The sequence below is a fragment of the Equus asinus genome, chromosome 9 (assembly GCF_041296235.1).
Source record: "Equus asinus isolate D_3611 breed Donkey chromosome 9, EquAss-T2T_v2, whole genome shotgun sequence".
Lineage (NCBI taxonomy): Eukaryota > Metazoa > Chordata > Mammalia > Perissodactyla > Equidae > Equus > Equus asinus.
Genome location: NC_091798.1, coordinates 80,083,655 through 80,099,716, shown reverse-complemented (window position 1 = coordinate 80,099,716; position 16,062 = coordinate 80,083,655). Strand labels below are relative to the sequence as shown.

At 37.6% G+C, this 16,062-nt stretch overlaps 1 protein-coding gene across 3 annotated transcripts in view; it reads left to right on the top strand.

Moving 5' to 3' along the window:
- The window catches only part of ADGRV1 (adhesion G protein-coupled receptor V1), a 511,472-nt gene that overhangs the window by 226,459 nt on the left and 268,951 nt on the right, over positions 1 to 16,062 (top strand). For all 3 annotated transcript variants that reach the window (XM_044780002.2, XM_070517787.1, XM_070517788.1), the window contains 4 exons: positions 2,202 to 2,386; positions 6,540 to 6,789; positions 7,328 to 7,467; positions 8,971 to 9,131. In XM_044780002.2, the coding sequence (XP_044635937.2) occupies positions 2,202 to 2,386; positions 6,540 to 6,789; positions 7,328 to 7,467; positions 8,971 to 9,131 (736 nt within the window). The remainder of the gene's footprint in view (positions 1 to 2,201; positions 2,387 to 6,539; positions 6,790 to 7,327; positions 7,468 to 8,970; positions 9,132 to 16,062) is intronic.

The window sequence follows — 16,062 nt, the reverse complement described above, 5'->3', positions numbered from 1 at the left end:
CTCCTGACAGCTTTTCAGTTTTTTCTTGTGGTTGATTGAAGTTTTCTATTTTTTCATAAACCAATTTTGATAATGTGGGGAGTTCTTTTTTGTTGTTGTTTGTGTAAAATGGCCTTTTAGAACCAGAATATTTCTTTTGATCATATACTTTTTGATATTGCATACCTTGTATTTCAAGAATTATTTTTCCCATGTGATTTATTTTGTAATCATCTACCGGTGATTTAAACTTAGCTCTATGTTTTACTGCCTGGCTTTGTAATTCAAGCTTGTGATAATTTTGACTGATTTTGGCTATAAACTGAGTCAATTTGTGTTATTTCAGGACAAGCAAGTAGGAGGATCTTTCAAGTCAGGCCAGGGTAACTGTCACGAGTGCCTCCTGTGTATGGCCATTCACCATCTCTGTACCCTGGGACAAGTCAGTCATCCTTTTCCTGCCTCAGTTTCCTTATCTGGAAACAAAACAAAATAGCACTAGCTCCTCTCTCACAGGATTGTTGTGAGAAGCAGAGAAGTTAATGTAACAGGCTGAGAACAGCGCCCCTGCAAGCCAAGGGTTATATAAATGGCCTTTTGTTTTGTTTTTTTGTGTGTTTACTAAAAGAAGCATTCTATTGCCCTTGAATATGAATGAAACGTTGGGTGGCTCTGGGATTCTTGGATCACAGCCTTTAATTCTTGAAACTGCACGTGTTGCTCTGCTGGCTTCTGGCATTTTATTTGCAAAAAAGTCTGATGTCAAACTGAATTTTTGTTTCTCTGTTAGTAATTTTTTTTCCTGTCTGGTTTGTGGTAGGATTTTAAAAAAATTCTTGAAATAATATTGAAAAATCACCCAGATACATCTGGTGGTGTTTCTTTTCCTAATTTTCTCTGGTGTAGAGCAAGCTCTGCATTTTTAGACAGGAGTATATGTGTAGCCTATTAAGGAACCGTGTTTTTTTTCTTCTACCTCCTCTTTAATAGGCTTACTGTACCTTATGGATTTGTCCTATTTGTCTGTTATATTTTCTCTGAGTTCTGGGAGCATTTCTTGAGTTTATTTTCCATTTAACATATTCAGTTTGATCATTTCAGTATCCAGTGGGCTGTTCCCTGTCTCCATTATAATTTTTACTTTGTTAAATTTTTGTTCTATACCTTTTATCATCTTTTCCTTGTGGATTATTCTCCTTTCTTCCTTGCTGTCTCTGAGATGGCTACTCTTATAAACTTTGATCTTTAGTTCAGCTATCAGCTTGGCGCTGTATAGATTACAAAGCAATAAGAAAAATATGGGGAACATGAGCCACTTCCTCGATGAGCTCAACTAGTAGGAGTAACAGACTAATCATTTCAACGGTGTCATAAATTCACTAATGAAAGTATGTGCAAATTACAAAGAGAGCGATCATGTGTGTTGGCAGGTGAGACACAGTGTAGAAACTACAGAGAAAGCGATGACTAATTTGGATTTTGGAGAATTAATTTGAACTTCTCAGATGTGTAAGAGTTTGGTGGAATAGCAAGTCAGTGGCTTCACACCCATGCTTGGTCAGACAATAAAGATGTGGTCCTTGTCATTCTAGCAAGGAAAAAAATAGATCATCATGGAGGCTATTTTTCCTCCTACTCTTCTGGTCCCTCAAACAACAACCAACCCAGTCCTAAGGGTCATACTTACCGATAAAGACAACAGTACCAGGAGCTCTTGACTACTCTTGGTTGAAAAAGGATTTTCTCATTTGATGTTTTAGAAATTTAGTGATATGTGGTGGCTTCTGTTCATTGAAAAACAGATCATCAAGAATAATCTTATTTCTATTACGGACAGATAGTCATATTTATTTCCCTAGTTGTTGGTCAAAAGAATAAGATTCCTTGGGTAGGTGTAAAAGTGAGATTAATTTTGACTCCTGATGTTAATTATTGTAGTTAAAATTAAGTGACCCATACAATCATTTTGGGCTTTATCTAGTTATTAAATAGAAAATATTTGGGTGATTATGTCTTTTCTTTACAAATAATTGGTGTTTATTAAAGGGCAAATGAATATATTTGAAATATAATTTTGATACCAATTTCTCTTAAATTCTTCATAGGTTCCTCCTTATTTTGTTAATGTTAATAACTGTTAATAAAGAACACGTTATACCATACACATCATTTAAGAAGTTTATTTTTGAAGATTTATTTTCCTACTTGGATTTTTTTTCCAGATAACTATTGAAGGAAAAAATCAAGCATTCAGTATTGAAAGCCGAAATCTTTTCTATGAGATTCTTTGTGCTCTTATTAACCCAAAGCGCAAGGACACCAGAGGATTCAGTCCCTTTACTGAAGTGACTGAGAAGTTTGCCTTTTCTCTGCTGACTGATATTACCTGTGGCTCTCCTGGTGAAAAGTGAGTGTTTTTTAATATGATAGCAGGACCTTATATGTATTCCTTCACAGTGTACAAAGTAATAGGCAATGCAAATTCACATTTAGATGATGTAACTAAGGAACATAGGATCAATGCATTGTGCCTAATGGGCAAGTGAAGTTAATGATTTGGAGAAAACAGCAACTACATCAAGAAAAATAAATTTAACTATAACCAATATATCCCTCTTGTTTTGAAGGGTCTTTTAAAAACAAAAAAAGTCTTATTGCTTACTCTTATTTAAATAATGAGTAGAAGATACATTCTGAATGAAAATAAAAATGAAGATGATTGCAACCCCTAGGTACGTTTTGATGTGCTGTGACTCGTGCTTCCCCCTGGAGCTTTGGTTCAGTTTCGTCCATTGGAGGCAGCTCTCAGGCTTGTTGCTGAACTTCAGACTAGTTGTATCATGGCTGGAGTTTCATGGCAGAAAGCACGCCAAAGGAAAAGGAAAAAATAAAATGTGGTTTGTGTCCATTATTAGCTATGAAATTAATTTTGTAATTATTTGCTAATATTCTTCAGAAGGTATGGTTTTTAAAATTACATTCATAAGGTAATTTGGATCATTATAGTACAAAGACCTAAAAATATTTTATTTCTGTTTGATTTAACATTACAACGGCTGATAATAGAACATGGTTGGAAATTGGGATTTGCCCCCAATTCTCACAGAGTAATATAAGTTATCTGAAAAGCAATGACTGTTATCTAATGGGATGTGTCTGACTAAGAGTGTTTATATAAATCTCTATAACGTTTGTTAGTTATTCTCTTAATGAATGTACTCATCAGTGTTCATTTAGTCATATTGAAATTCAGAGACATTTTGAATACTACATCTTAAAAATCTGATATAATAATTTAAATCATCTTTTTATTTATGGGGCCCTTTATGAACTCTGACAGGTTAATTAAAATGTTGGTTGGATATGTAAAACTTTTAATATTAGTTCTTAGGTCGCAAGACACATGAAGTTCAAAGAGATACTCAATCCAGATATAAAAGGGTTATAAGAGAGATCGAGGAATAAAATAATAATAATAATAATTGTTATCAACCGTACCTCTGCTGTAGTCCTGATGTTGTGTTAGATTGAATTATGTCAAACTGCCTTTTTTGGGGTAGGTAAAAACAGTATAATGCTAGAAATTTCATATGGTTCAACCCAATCCTTATTAAAATTTGTACGTATTTTTATCCCTACAAAAGATCATTTTAAGTAGCTAGTCAAGATTAGGGTTAGAGCTTTTATTATTTTATTACAGATGTAGAAACTGAGGCTAGGGATCTTACACAGCTTGCCAAGGGTCACACGATTAGTCTGTGGTGAGGCCTCAGTCCCAGGCCTGCTTGACTCCACAGCTCCCACTGGCCAGCATGCTGTGTGGTCAGACGAGATTGTAGATTGTAACCGCATGCTCTGTAATAAAACTTCCACTTCCAATCCCATGGCTCCAGAATGCCCCAGACTTTCATCCCAGGTCATTGCCAGGGTAGGATTTGAGGTTAAAGTGCAGATCCAGCATCCCCTTACACTGTGCTCTTCTTTTAACCCTGATGAGTGAGTCCTGGGGATTGAGGTTTTCTTAACGAGGAGCTTCAGCAAAGCATCTGAAAAGGTCTGAATGCCCTTTCAGGAGGCCCTTTCTCCAGTCCTCACCCTGCTTCCTTAATGTCCATCTCAGACCAATGATTAGCAGTTCAGTTCCTCTGTGCCGTTTATAAATGTCTCTGATGTCTTCAGAAACCTGCGAAATGGATCATTTCTTTACTTCAAGTAGTTTGCACTGAGGCCACTCTGTGTGTGTGTGTGTGTGTGTGTTTGTGTGTGTGTGCATGTGTGTGTAGTTAAGAAGTATCCTGGTTTTTTCCCTCTTGAACTATGTTCAGCTACGTTGTTCAATGAAATCAAATAGTTCATAGCTTTGGGCTCCCCATAGTCCCATTCCTTTCCATTTTTCTGCAAGATCACCAGCATGTCAAGGATGTCTTAGATATGAATCATCTATCTGCTGTGAATGTTGGTTCCCGTATCTGTGCCCTCAAACGCCCAGTGAGAACTCAAAACAGTGTAAGATGCACAAAAGGAGTGGCCTCTTCTGTCTTGTTACCTGATGTATTCCCAGGGGCTAGAACAGTGTCTGGTGCATGGTAGAGGCTCAGTGGTTATGGTATAATGAGTGAATGGAATGAATGAATGAATCTGTATGTTTTCTGCCATGTACTTCCTCTCCCTAGACTTACCTTTCCTTCTGAGTTGTCCAGGAAGAGGAAACAGTATGTACAATAGCAGTCAGGCAAGAGTAACATGGTGTGTTTGGAGAGATCATCAACCTTTAAAGGTTGAACATAGAATAAGCTAAGCAGTGTGTGTGTGTGTGTGTATGTGTGTGTGTGTGTGTGTGAGAGAGAGAGAGAGAGAGAGAGAGAGAGAATATCAGACTTAGGATTTTAGAACCATAATATTGAAGACAGTGTAAAAGATTAAAGAATAGGGTAAATCAAGAAATAGGAAGACTACACAATAATTGTTCACTTAAGAGAAGATGAGGGCTGAAATTGAGGCAGGAACATGGAGGAATGGTACCTTAAAAATAATTAGGTAGTAGAATTAACATATAGGTGACAAATTGAACACAGAAAATAAGAGAGAGATCAAAACTAGTTTTTTTAACTTAGAAAACTCTAAAGATGTTGACCATTTTGGTATACATTATTTATACATTGTCTTAAGCAGTAATCAGGGGCATCTACTGAGAGTGAAGGGTTTGGGCATTGAGCAGGGATGTTGAGGAGAATGATGGAGTCTAGAACAGTCACTTGGAAGCCAAGTAAAAACACTGTCAAGTAGCATTGAAGGCCCAGCTGAGGTTGGTCACTGTGTTTGTAGTGATACCAATGGGTGCCAGAGGGTAGAGTTTTTCTCCCCTCACTTCTACCTGGGTGTAAAGCAGATTGTGGGATTGATCAAAGTGAGTGCAGTGGAAGGGCATGGATGTAGGAGCTTAAGGTGTCAGGGAGAGTGTAGTCGTCAGCAAGTAAGAGGGGCCAAGAATTTGGCACACTTGTCTCAGAGTTGGGTGGAGTCACTGTGCATGTGATGTTGGTTTCAGTATGCCAAAGTAGCAGTGCCCGTGGTGGCACTGACGGGCTAAATCTCAGTAGATTCCATGGGTTTGGAAGAGGGGTATACAGTCATGTGGCTGAGGTTCACTGGTCTCAGCCCCATTGTACTCAATGATATAATTATACATACTGTACATCCATTGGTCCTTATAACTTTTAACGTTTAATGCATAATTTTTATTCCAAAATACTAATATTCTCTAAACTTTTTCAGGCAGGTTTCAGATCTGATTCATCTTTGTATTTCCTCCTTGTAAACATGATGGGCTCACAGACAAGATGTATCAGATTCTTTGGGGACTGGTTAAAAAATGCAGATTCCTAAAACCCCATCACCCTCCCCAGGCAAGGATTCTGATTTAGTATGTCTGGGGTGTTCTCTAGAAATGTCTATTTTTAAATAAGCTTCCAAGTGATTTCAACACACACTGAGGTTTGGAAGCAATTTCACTGAGTCCGGGATCTTATGCCTGGGGGATGTTCAAAACAGAATTGTTAAATGAATAAAAACCACTGTTCAGGGTTGTTTTTCTTACCAGTCACATGGTTACATTACCAATGCTCTGACGGGTTTGAAAGGGGTGTAGTAAGCACTTGGTGAAAGCATGGCTCTAGATATATGAGGTTTATGATATTCTTAAATATAGTAGAGAGTTTCGGTTCAGTGGTGTGCCCTTTCCTCAACCCGTTCCACCAATGCTGCTGTGACTACAAAAAAGTACATCTTATAGCCACAGATTGTATCTGATATCCGTTAAACAGCTTTCAAAAACCCATGTTTTAGATTACAAGGGGCATCAGAAAGAGGATGCAGAAGGTTTTGTGCAAAAAACCCTGACAACCATAAGAGAACTGAAAGCACATTTTCTGTACTGCGTCTGGCTTGGCCGTGTCATGGTGATGCATTTCAGCAAATAGAAATGGCTATATAGAACAAACATAATATCATATATATATGATGCATGCCATTTTAGCAGAGGCTTTGCTTTTCTGTTGTAGAAGCAAAACCATCCTGGACAGTTGCCCCTACTTGTCAATACTGGCTGTTCACTGGTATCCTCAGCAGATCAATGGGCACAAGTTTGAAGGAAAGCAAGGTGATTATATTCGAATTCCGGAGAGGTTATTGGATGTCCAGGATGCAGAAATAATGACTGGGAAAAGCACATGTGAATTTGTCCAGTTTACGGAGTATAGCAGCCAGCAGTGGTTTATAACTGGAAACGTTCTTCCTGCCCTGAGAAATAAGGTAATCTATCATTAGGAAAAATCTGGTTGGAATCTGGTTTTTCTTTAGCAGACACATTCCTCAGAATGCATTTGCTTGATCAGATTTGTGGTAAGTGCTCCACATGGTGAGATAATTATGAGGCATGTCCCATCTCTATGAACTATTTGTAGAATGTTTAGTCTCGAAAATAGTTGGAAATATTTCCTTTGTGTTTGATTGAGTAAAATATATATGGAAGTAGGGAAAGTGAAAAAATAGAGTTTTCACTAATATTGTATGCTATTATATACCCCACTTGCGATGAAGTCCAACGATTATAATCAGTATGAGTGTTGTCAGCTGAAGACCACTCAGTAATGGAAACGGAAGTAGAATGGTTTGCAATGAAAAACTACTGAGAGGCCTTACGTTCATAACGAAGCTAAGACTATTGATAGTGGCAGTAAGCAAGTGACTAAAGTGACTAGAAAAATGAAGCAAAGTTCAGAATGTGAGATTCAGTCATAACATTAATTTTAAAATATTGTTAAATTTTCTGTTCTTTTTGACGATATAGGTATTGTCTTTGAGTGTGAAAGGTCAGAGTTCACAACCCTTGACTGACAACAATGAGGTTGTCTACAGGATTTATGCTGCCGAGCCTAGAATTGTTCCCCAGACGTCTCTGTGTCTCCTTTGGAATCAGGCTGCTGCAAGGTACTTATTAATTGTTTAAAATCAGAATTTGGTCCCTCCCCATTTCAGTACCATTGGGTCCGATGTTGTATGGGAGAATTGACGGTCACCTCAGGTGAGACTTTAGAGAGTAAGCTCTACAATAAATAAGACAAAGCAGCATAGGAAATGGTCTAACATTATGCAGGTAGCAAATGCAGCCAAATAATTTAAATAGGTGTTTAACACATTATTTACTTCTTTATTATTGCAGCTTTCATGGGACTTAGCCTGAGTTCTGTGCAATTCAGATAACCTTCCTGTGGTTATTGGTTAATTTATTGGGCTGGAAAGGAAATTCTCTTTACCCCTTCTATCTGGGCTTGTGGTTCTAGAACTGATGCTCTATGTTTAGAGGGATTATCAGGGATTTATAATTCCAGGCCACATATGGCTTAGAGTACATTTTGGCATTAAATCCATACATAGGAGTGGGAAGAAGAGAATGATTCTTTGAATCTTTTTGGCTTAAGGTCTCAACTTTCTGAGCAGTTCTGTTACTCAGAGCTCAATCAATGCTGTAGGGTCCTGCAGTGCTGGCCCAGAGGGTTTAGGGTCCAAGTCAGCCACTAGATTCTGTTTATTACTAACTTTCAGCTGCACAAACTAAAATTCTAAATAGGTTTAACAGCTTAGGTAACCAACTGTTCTCCAAACGCCAGGATTCTGGTTAGTCTCTCACTTTCTTTGTGAAAAAATAATTTTCGATTGAAATGTCTAATGCCTGATGACAGGTCTTAAACCTAATACATAGATACTCTGTAATCCTCAGTGTATAATTAGTAATGAATGTTTCAAGCTTGAATCTGCAGTTGGGTGAAGAAGTTTTATGTCCTTAGAAAAGGAAAGGAGTCAAGAGATGCTAAGAGGGAAGAGGCTCAGAAGGCTCGGCGTGGGACACCACAGTTGCTATAGTCATAACAAAGTTTTTGTGCTAAAAGCCAGACCTTATAGTAAGAAACACTTGAAAAAGACCTGGAAAACATTTATGTAATATAACTGGCTCCAATCCAAAAAAGATAAGGAAGCAAACTTAGAAAAGCATATAAATAATTTATGTGGTTCAAAATACAAGGAATTGTGAAAACTGAGGAAGGATGAGCACTACACGTGTAATGGCTATGTGGATCTTTCGGTAGTTTTGGAGGTGAAGGAGGAGTGCCTTCTGTTGAAAACCCAGGGTGTGTTTGCTACAGGTTAGGAAGCACCTGGTACGGCTCTGTTGAGAGGACTGGCTTCTTCGGTATCGGGAATGCTTTCGCAGGTTTGGTTTGTATTTAGGCTGCTCTTAAGGTGTCTTGTGGGATCTGTTGCGTCATGTCTTGGACAACGTATGTCCTCCAGTGTTTCCTCTTGAAAATGAGGTCAGCTTAAGTCTTGAGTGAACAACACTTAAGTTCAGTAAGTTATTTTTCCTTTAAAAGCCATCTCAACACCCTAAGTATTGATGAAAGAGGAGCAGTGACGATTGTGTTTTTGTCCCAGCTGGTTGTCTGACAGTGAGTTCTGCAAAGTGGTTGAGGACACTTCAGACTATGTGGAATGTGCCTGTTCCTACATGTCCGTGTACGCCGTCTACGCCCAGACTGACAACTTGTCTTCGTACAATGAAGCCTTTTTCTCTTCTGGATTTATATGTATCTCAGGTCAGTTGAGTATTTTTGAATCAATAATTTTAAATATTTATAAGAATGAAAGTCTGTTTTCCCACTGTCCTTTTATATATGCAAGGTGCAAACATACTACAATTCATCAGCACTAGGAGAAAATAAACTTTCCCATGGTCTTATTTAGTCCTTAATTTATACAATGGATATTTATGGAGGGCCAACTTTGTCCTGAGGATATAGGAAAGAACAAGACATAGTTCCAACTCACGAGGAATGTGAAATAGAGTGTGGGGCAGAAACTAGATAATGAGAAAGGGTAGTGTGCATAGTGGCGTGATTTAGAGAGCAGGCTCTGCAGAGGAATGTCAGGATGGTGTGAGATAATATATACAAAGCATTTTGTATTTTCATTAAGGAAAAAAAAAAAATGCCCCATGAGTCGATTTGTATTCTACAACCTAGGAGCTCTAAATATGCTCAACCACTGTGTTAAAGATAAATTGTCTTTCACCTTCTGCATCTAGGCCCCATTTCTGCAGGAATAGGAACTTGAACTGTATTGTCTGTCACACTGTTTACCTATACCTTGACTTTGAATAACCAAATAATAGAATTGTTCTCGTTTGCTGTGTTGTTTATATGGTTGGGAGTATGAAAATTCCTTAAACTGTATTCCTATCCCCACCCTCACCCCCTCTGTGCCCATTCCGAGTCATCTTTTACAGCCCCACAGCTGCTTCTGTAAACAATGTGCTCTACGTTGAACTGGGTATAGAGTAACCCTGGAGCCAGACTGCCTGGGTTCAAATCCTGGTTCTGCCATTGGCTGGTTGTAGCGCCTGAGGCTAATTACTTAGTTTCTCTATACTTCAGTTTCCCCACCTTTAACGTATGATTTTAAATTGTATTAACATAGCAGAGTGGTAGATATACGAACTCAGACATTTCTGATATCCTGTTTTAATGATATTTTGTTTGTAAATGTGATTATCATTGAATTCATGTCGTTTTTATTTGGTGTGCAAACAGTCCTCCTAATAATCTGAATCTATTAGGAAATTTTTGTGGAGGTAGAAACAAGTAATTAATTATTGTTCTTTGTCCTGGTTGTTAAAATCTTTCCACTATAATTTTATTTTATAAAATTATACATTTTCCTTAATGTTTCTGAATTCTGAACCTAATTTAGATTGCATAGCAAAAGTTAATAATGTCTTATTCTTAATCACGTCTTTCATAAGGATAACATTTCTTGCTTAATAGATTCTTCTACGTCTGTGTAGTTCCAAAATCAAACGGAGACATCCTGTTTTACTTTAATGCTAATATATTCACAGAATTTTCATAGAATGATGAAATAAAGCCAAAAACAACCCCCCACTAAAATGATTTCTAGTCCTTTTATGTTTTTCCGTAGAATCAGAGATCTGAGTACTGCTATGACCCACAAAAATCCCTTGTTGCAAATACTGAACATCAAAACAAAGAGTTTTGAAAACTAAAGAGAGAAGGTTGTCTTGATTTTGTAGAAGGCTATCATGACCACAAGATATTTCCTGAGAAATTGTTAATAAGTACATATTTTTTGCAACTCACTCTAGAAAGGTTTCACAGATTTGCTCATGTTTTTGAGAATCAACACCTAAATATCAACATCTACTTTTATTACTTTTGACTATGAGCCATATTTGAAATTAGTGGGTTTTTTGGTCCCTTCTGTCCATGAGGTAGTGTAACGTATGTTGCATGTTCTATAGATCAGGGGACATAAAGTCCTGTCTTTGTGTCTCAGTTTCAGCTCCAGGGGAGGATGAATGTTCATCCCTCTGATAGGCCCCCAGGAACTAGAGAAGAGAATTTTATATGTCTTGCATACACATTCTGTAATTTAGGGTCAGGTCACACCAAATATCCCTCTGAATTTGGAAACAATCTGATAGTTCTTTTCATGAAATGTGGTAAAATACACTTGGATAGAAATTAACCCTTTTTATTTAAATCAGGATAGATCACAATGTATCTGTTCCAATTCTGGTTACTGTATAGTAGAGCAGAACAACTAAAATGATCAAAGTATGTGAAATGGGCATAAAGGCAAAAAAGTTTACTTATCCTCAGCTTAGAAAGATCAAAGATGAGCGTATATACCTGTGACTTAAAATTTTAAACCAGTTTACCAAATTCTAAGAAATTAAATTAAGGTTATCCTTTGAAGCTAAAAAGATGGAAAGTGAGGACAAATAAAACATAACTGTGCACCTTAGTGTAACATTATGGAACTTGCCTCAAAGCTGACTTGGGAGAAATACAACTTAAAATACCTTTAGATGACAATGCCATAATTTTATGGTGTAATGATTAAGAAACCTCAGCACAGTTTGAAGTGTACGTTACTATTTGGAGGACAATGTCAAAGAAGCCTGCACTGCTTCCCATGACTCTGTTGATGTTGGACTATCAAAGACAGACTAGCAGAGTGGAATTATCCTGATTTTGACTCTGAGTGCAATTCCTGTGGCCTTGTGGTCTTAACAAGACCCTGAACCATTCCATAACCATTTCAGTTTTAACATCAGTACTTGAACTAGGTCGTGTTTGATGCGCTTGTTGGTGAGTCTCCTATGTTTGCAGTGCTTTTAAGCTGAGGGTAGAGATGGACCACAGACCTCACATTTGTTTCACTTCTTCTTTTTTGTTCTCCTCCAGTGGAGAGATCCTTTAACACATTCGTCAAACTAAAACTTTCCCTTTGAAATGGCTGATGGTTTTACTTTAGAAATTAGTAAGTGTATAAATGCCAACACAATATCAATTTTACACTTAAGTAACAGGAAATAATTGTCTATAAATTGCTACATAATGAGACTTACAGGATAAGTAAATCAACACAATCTAAAGTCCTTTAAAGCTGCTTATTCTTTTGTCCAAAGTTTATTAAACTGCAAGAACATTTTAGTTGTTCCTTTTATATTTTACAAGCTGAGAATCCAATGTTTTTCCAGAAAAAAACTTTTTGTAACTTTACCAGATACCTACTCATGTCAAATTAATTTTTAGAATAAGAGATATTTTCTTAAAATTTTATGTCAAATTCTCCCTAAAATACCAAGTTCATATTTACTGTAATCGTGATCTTAGTAGCCATTATGATTATGAGGGAGGATATATCAAAATAACTTCATTCTGACTATGAAATGGAAGTTAGTCACGAGAAGAATATTAAAAAAGATGTAAGAACTGGGGCTGGCCCCGTGGCCGAGTGGTTAAGTTCGCGCGCTCCGCTGCAGGCGGCCCAGTGTTTCGTTGGTTCGAATCCTGGGCACGGACATGGCACTGCTCATCAAACCACGCTGAGGCAGCGTCCCACATGCCACAACTAGAAGGACCCACAACGAAGAATATACAACTATGTACCGGGGGGCTTTGGGGAGAAAAAGGAAAAAATAAAAAAAAAAAGATGTAAGAACTTAAAAAAAGAGTTTGAAGTGAGAACTGCTGGTGATAAAGAGGTCAGAGAGCTTGGTTTCATTCTGCCATGGCATAAAAATGTTGGATTTCTCTAGCCATGTACATAGAGTTGTATTATTTAGGATGAACTTGGCTGCAAGTAACAGAAGACAACTCAAATATCTTAAAGAAGCAGATTTAGTTCCAGGGTTGATTAATTCAGCACCTCAGCGATGTCATCAGGGGCCAGCCTCTTCCCGCTGTTCTGTTTTGCTCTCCTCAAAGATTTTATTTTCTCAGCCTTATCCCTACATGGTCTTGAGCTGGCTGCAGCAGCTCCAAGCATCTCACAATGATGTCCAGGCCTGCCAAGGGAAAAGTACTTAAGTGGATCTTGTTTTAAGAGCGATGAAAACTTTCCTGAAAACCACCCAGAATGTTTTCCCTCACATGTCTTTGACCAGAAGTATGTTCTATGACCTCTCATAAACAAGTCCTTGTGAGGGAGAAGATACAGATAGAAATATAGAGACAAGCAAGTAACAAGCTGCTTTGTGTGTGTGTGTGTCTTGTGTGTGTGAGTGTAAGATTGGCCCTGAGCTAACGTTTGTTGCTTGTCTTTTTCTTTTTGTTTGAGGACGATTGTCACTGTGCTAACATCTGTGCCACTCTTCCTCTGTTTTATGTGGGATGCCACCACAGCATGACTTGACGAGTGGTGCTAGGTCTGCGCCCGGGATCCGAACTGGTGAACCCCGGGCTGCCAAAGTGGAGCACATGAACTTAATCACTACACCACTGGGCCTGCCCCCGAATAACTAGCTTTTTGAACATTGTGTCTCCATTGCCCAGCACAGCCCCTGACCCATAGCAGTTTCTCAATACCTATTTGTTAAATTGATAAATAAATGAATATACAGTGTTGATGTGACATCCTCCAGTAATGAGAGGTACTTGTGGCTATGTAAGTCAAGTTCATATTTTCAAGTCCCAAACCAGCTCATTTTAGCTATTTTAATAAAAATTCTTCTGAAATATAACATACTCTTTCTTGCTTTCACTTGGGACAGTTTAACACAGCATTCTGCAATGGGTCTTTCTGTGATGTTGAAACTGTTCTGCACTGTCCAATATAGTAGCCACTAGCCACATCTGGATATTGAGCTCTTGAAATGTGGCTGGTACAATTGAGGAACTGAACTTTTTATTCTATTTAACTTCAATTAGTTAAAATTTAAATAGCCATGTATGGCTTGTGGCTATTGTATTGAACCTTGAAGGTTTAACACCCTAATTATCTGGAAGGTGGTCTCTTGGCAACCTCATCCCTCTGGAATAAATCTTTTCTGTTCACCTACGAACTTGTGTACTCTAGGGTGTTTCATATTGACTTTTGTTCAACCTAGAAAACTTTTCAGGCTTGACAGTTTTGTTTTCCTGCCCTTAGCTTATTAGTAGCAGTAACCAAGAGGCATCGTGCTGAGGGGAGAGTTGCAGGAATGTGGGAATCAATAGAGACAAGCAACAGAAAGTAGAAAAAGTGACATTAACAGCTAGCATTAGATGGGCAAATAGAAAAAACTAAGCTAACAAGCTAATAACTGATTTAATAATGTGGTGATCATTTGACTGTTTATCTGTAGAGAAAACAGATACATAGAGACAAAATTTATAAATAAAGACATTTTCATGGGAAAAAGTATTAATACTGAACTTGTGGGGGGATAAACTTCAGTAACTTGACAAGTACATCACATTCTTAACTGACCAAACAATAGAGATGTTCACTGGATATGCATATTCATGTATAAACATTACAAATGCTTATACACATACAGACATTTAAATATTGCATAGATAGATAAGAAGATCTTTGGGCCAGTTTGATAAGAGCAAAAGAATCTAGCAGCTCGTTAGAGTTTTTCTTATCTAAATCAAAGATTATCAATGTTGTTTTGTTAAGGGTGATTTATCTTCCCTCTCACTTTCTAATCATACAGAAAAGTCATTTGTGTTAGTGAACTAAGTAATTGCTCTTTTCCAACTGAGTCTGTAATCTACATAGTGCTAGAAAAAAAATTAAGGAAAATTATTCAATTAGCTGCTTGTTTTTTCTACATAATTGCCAAGGAATCAATTTTTTTTAAAACTGTTTAGAGTATGCTCTTAAAAAACTGTTGGAGTTTAGGTAATACCTTGAATTGTTATACTTTATTTTTAAGAAAACATTCTATTTATAGTTATAACATTTTGTATCCTGTGATTTACATATTTATACTGAGAGAATTTAAACCAAATAATTGTTATAATTTTTTTCGAAAACTGATTTATAAATTTAAATCATGCATGCCAAATACAGCTATTCAATATCAAATAAAAAAATAAAATATAAATACTTAGCATATAGAACTTTAGAAACTTGGTAACTGCAGTATTTATTTCTATAAATCTAAGATATTCAGTATCTTTTCCCAAGGCCAGCTAAGGCACAGCCTCCCTGAGGTTTTTTAGCACCATTCTTCTCCCCTAAATAAAAAATCACCTCTAGAGAACCATCATACGTTATAGTTATAGGCTAATAGAATCTTGCCCATTTTCCTGCCACTGGCTTTGAATCCTGAACTGCCACCAGGTGTCATGCTAGCATTTTAATTGAAGCTTAATGTACTTAATTAAATATTCCTGAACTGGTCAAATTTAACTGTGCTAAGTTTATATCATGAAATTGGAGTATAATGGAAAATCACCAAGTTAAGGGAAAAGGCTGTGAATAAGCTCTTCTTGTGAATAAGAAAAAACAGTTGACTCATGTCTGTTTCTCCTTTGCCCGGCGCTAATCCTCTCGCTTCACATTGTTCCCATTTACCACAATGAACTTCCAGTAAAGCACATATTTGTGATCATGCGGCCGCTAATGAGAAAAACTTGCAAGGCCTTGCTTTTAAATCAGTATGTTACACCCACCCACCCACCCACACACACACACACACACACTCTTAAACCTTGAGTTTAAGCTAGCTTTGATCATCATAGGAAATTCAAAGTGTTCGTGAGTGTGTTCAGAGCATCAGCTTCAGCAATTGACAGACTACCTCAGGAAAAGTGCAGGACCGGGCCTGGCTCTGCAGTTTCTGCATAGACTGTGAACCTGTGTGGGTGGATTTTGGAGGCAGCCCCAGGACCTGCACACCTGTCCCAGAACACCCCATGGCAGCCTTCCTAAAAACGGATTACTCCAGATTTCTAGGGCTAAAGCCTTGGCTCATGCCAAAGCTCACTTCCTGGATGGAACCTTATCTACCTTATTAAAATCTAAACCCACTGAAAGCTTTTCCCAAAAGGACTTATGAGAGGCATTTCTGTACACAGACTTAGTCATAGATCCCGTGCACCAGTTTGCAGATGCCCAGTCTGCTTATGCCAACATGTACTTTAAAAGTTTGTCCCATACCTTCAGAGAAGATAATGAGAAAACAAAATGTTAGATAAATGCAGCCTCTCTTGTTTGTCAAGGAGGCGT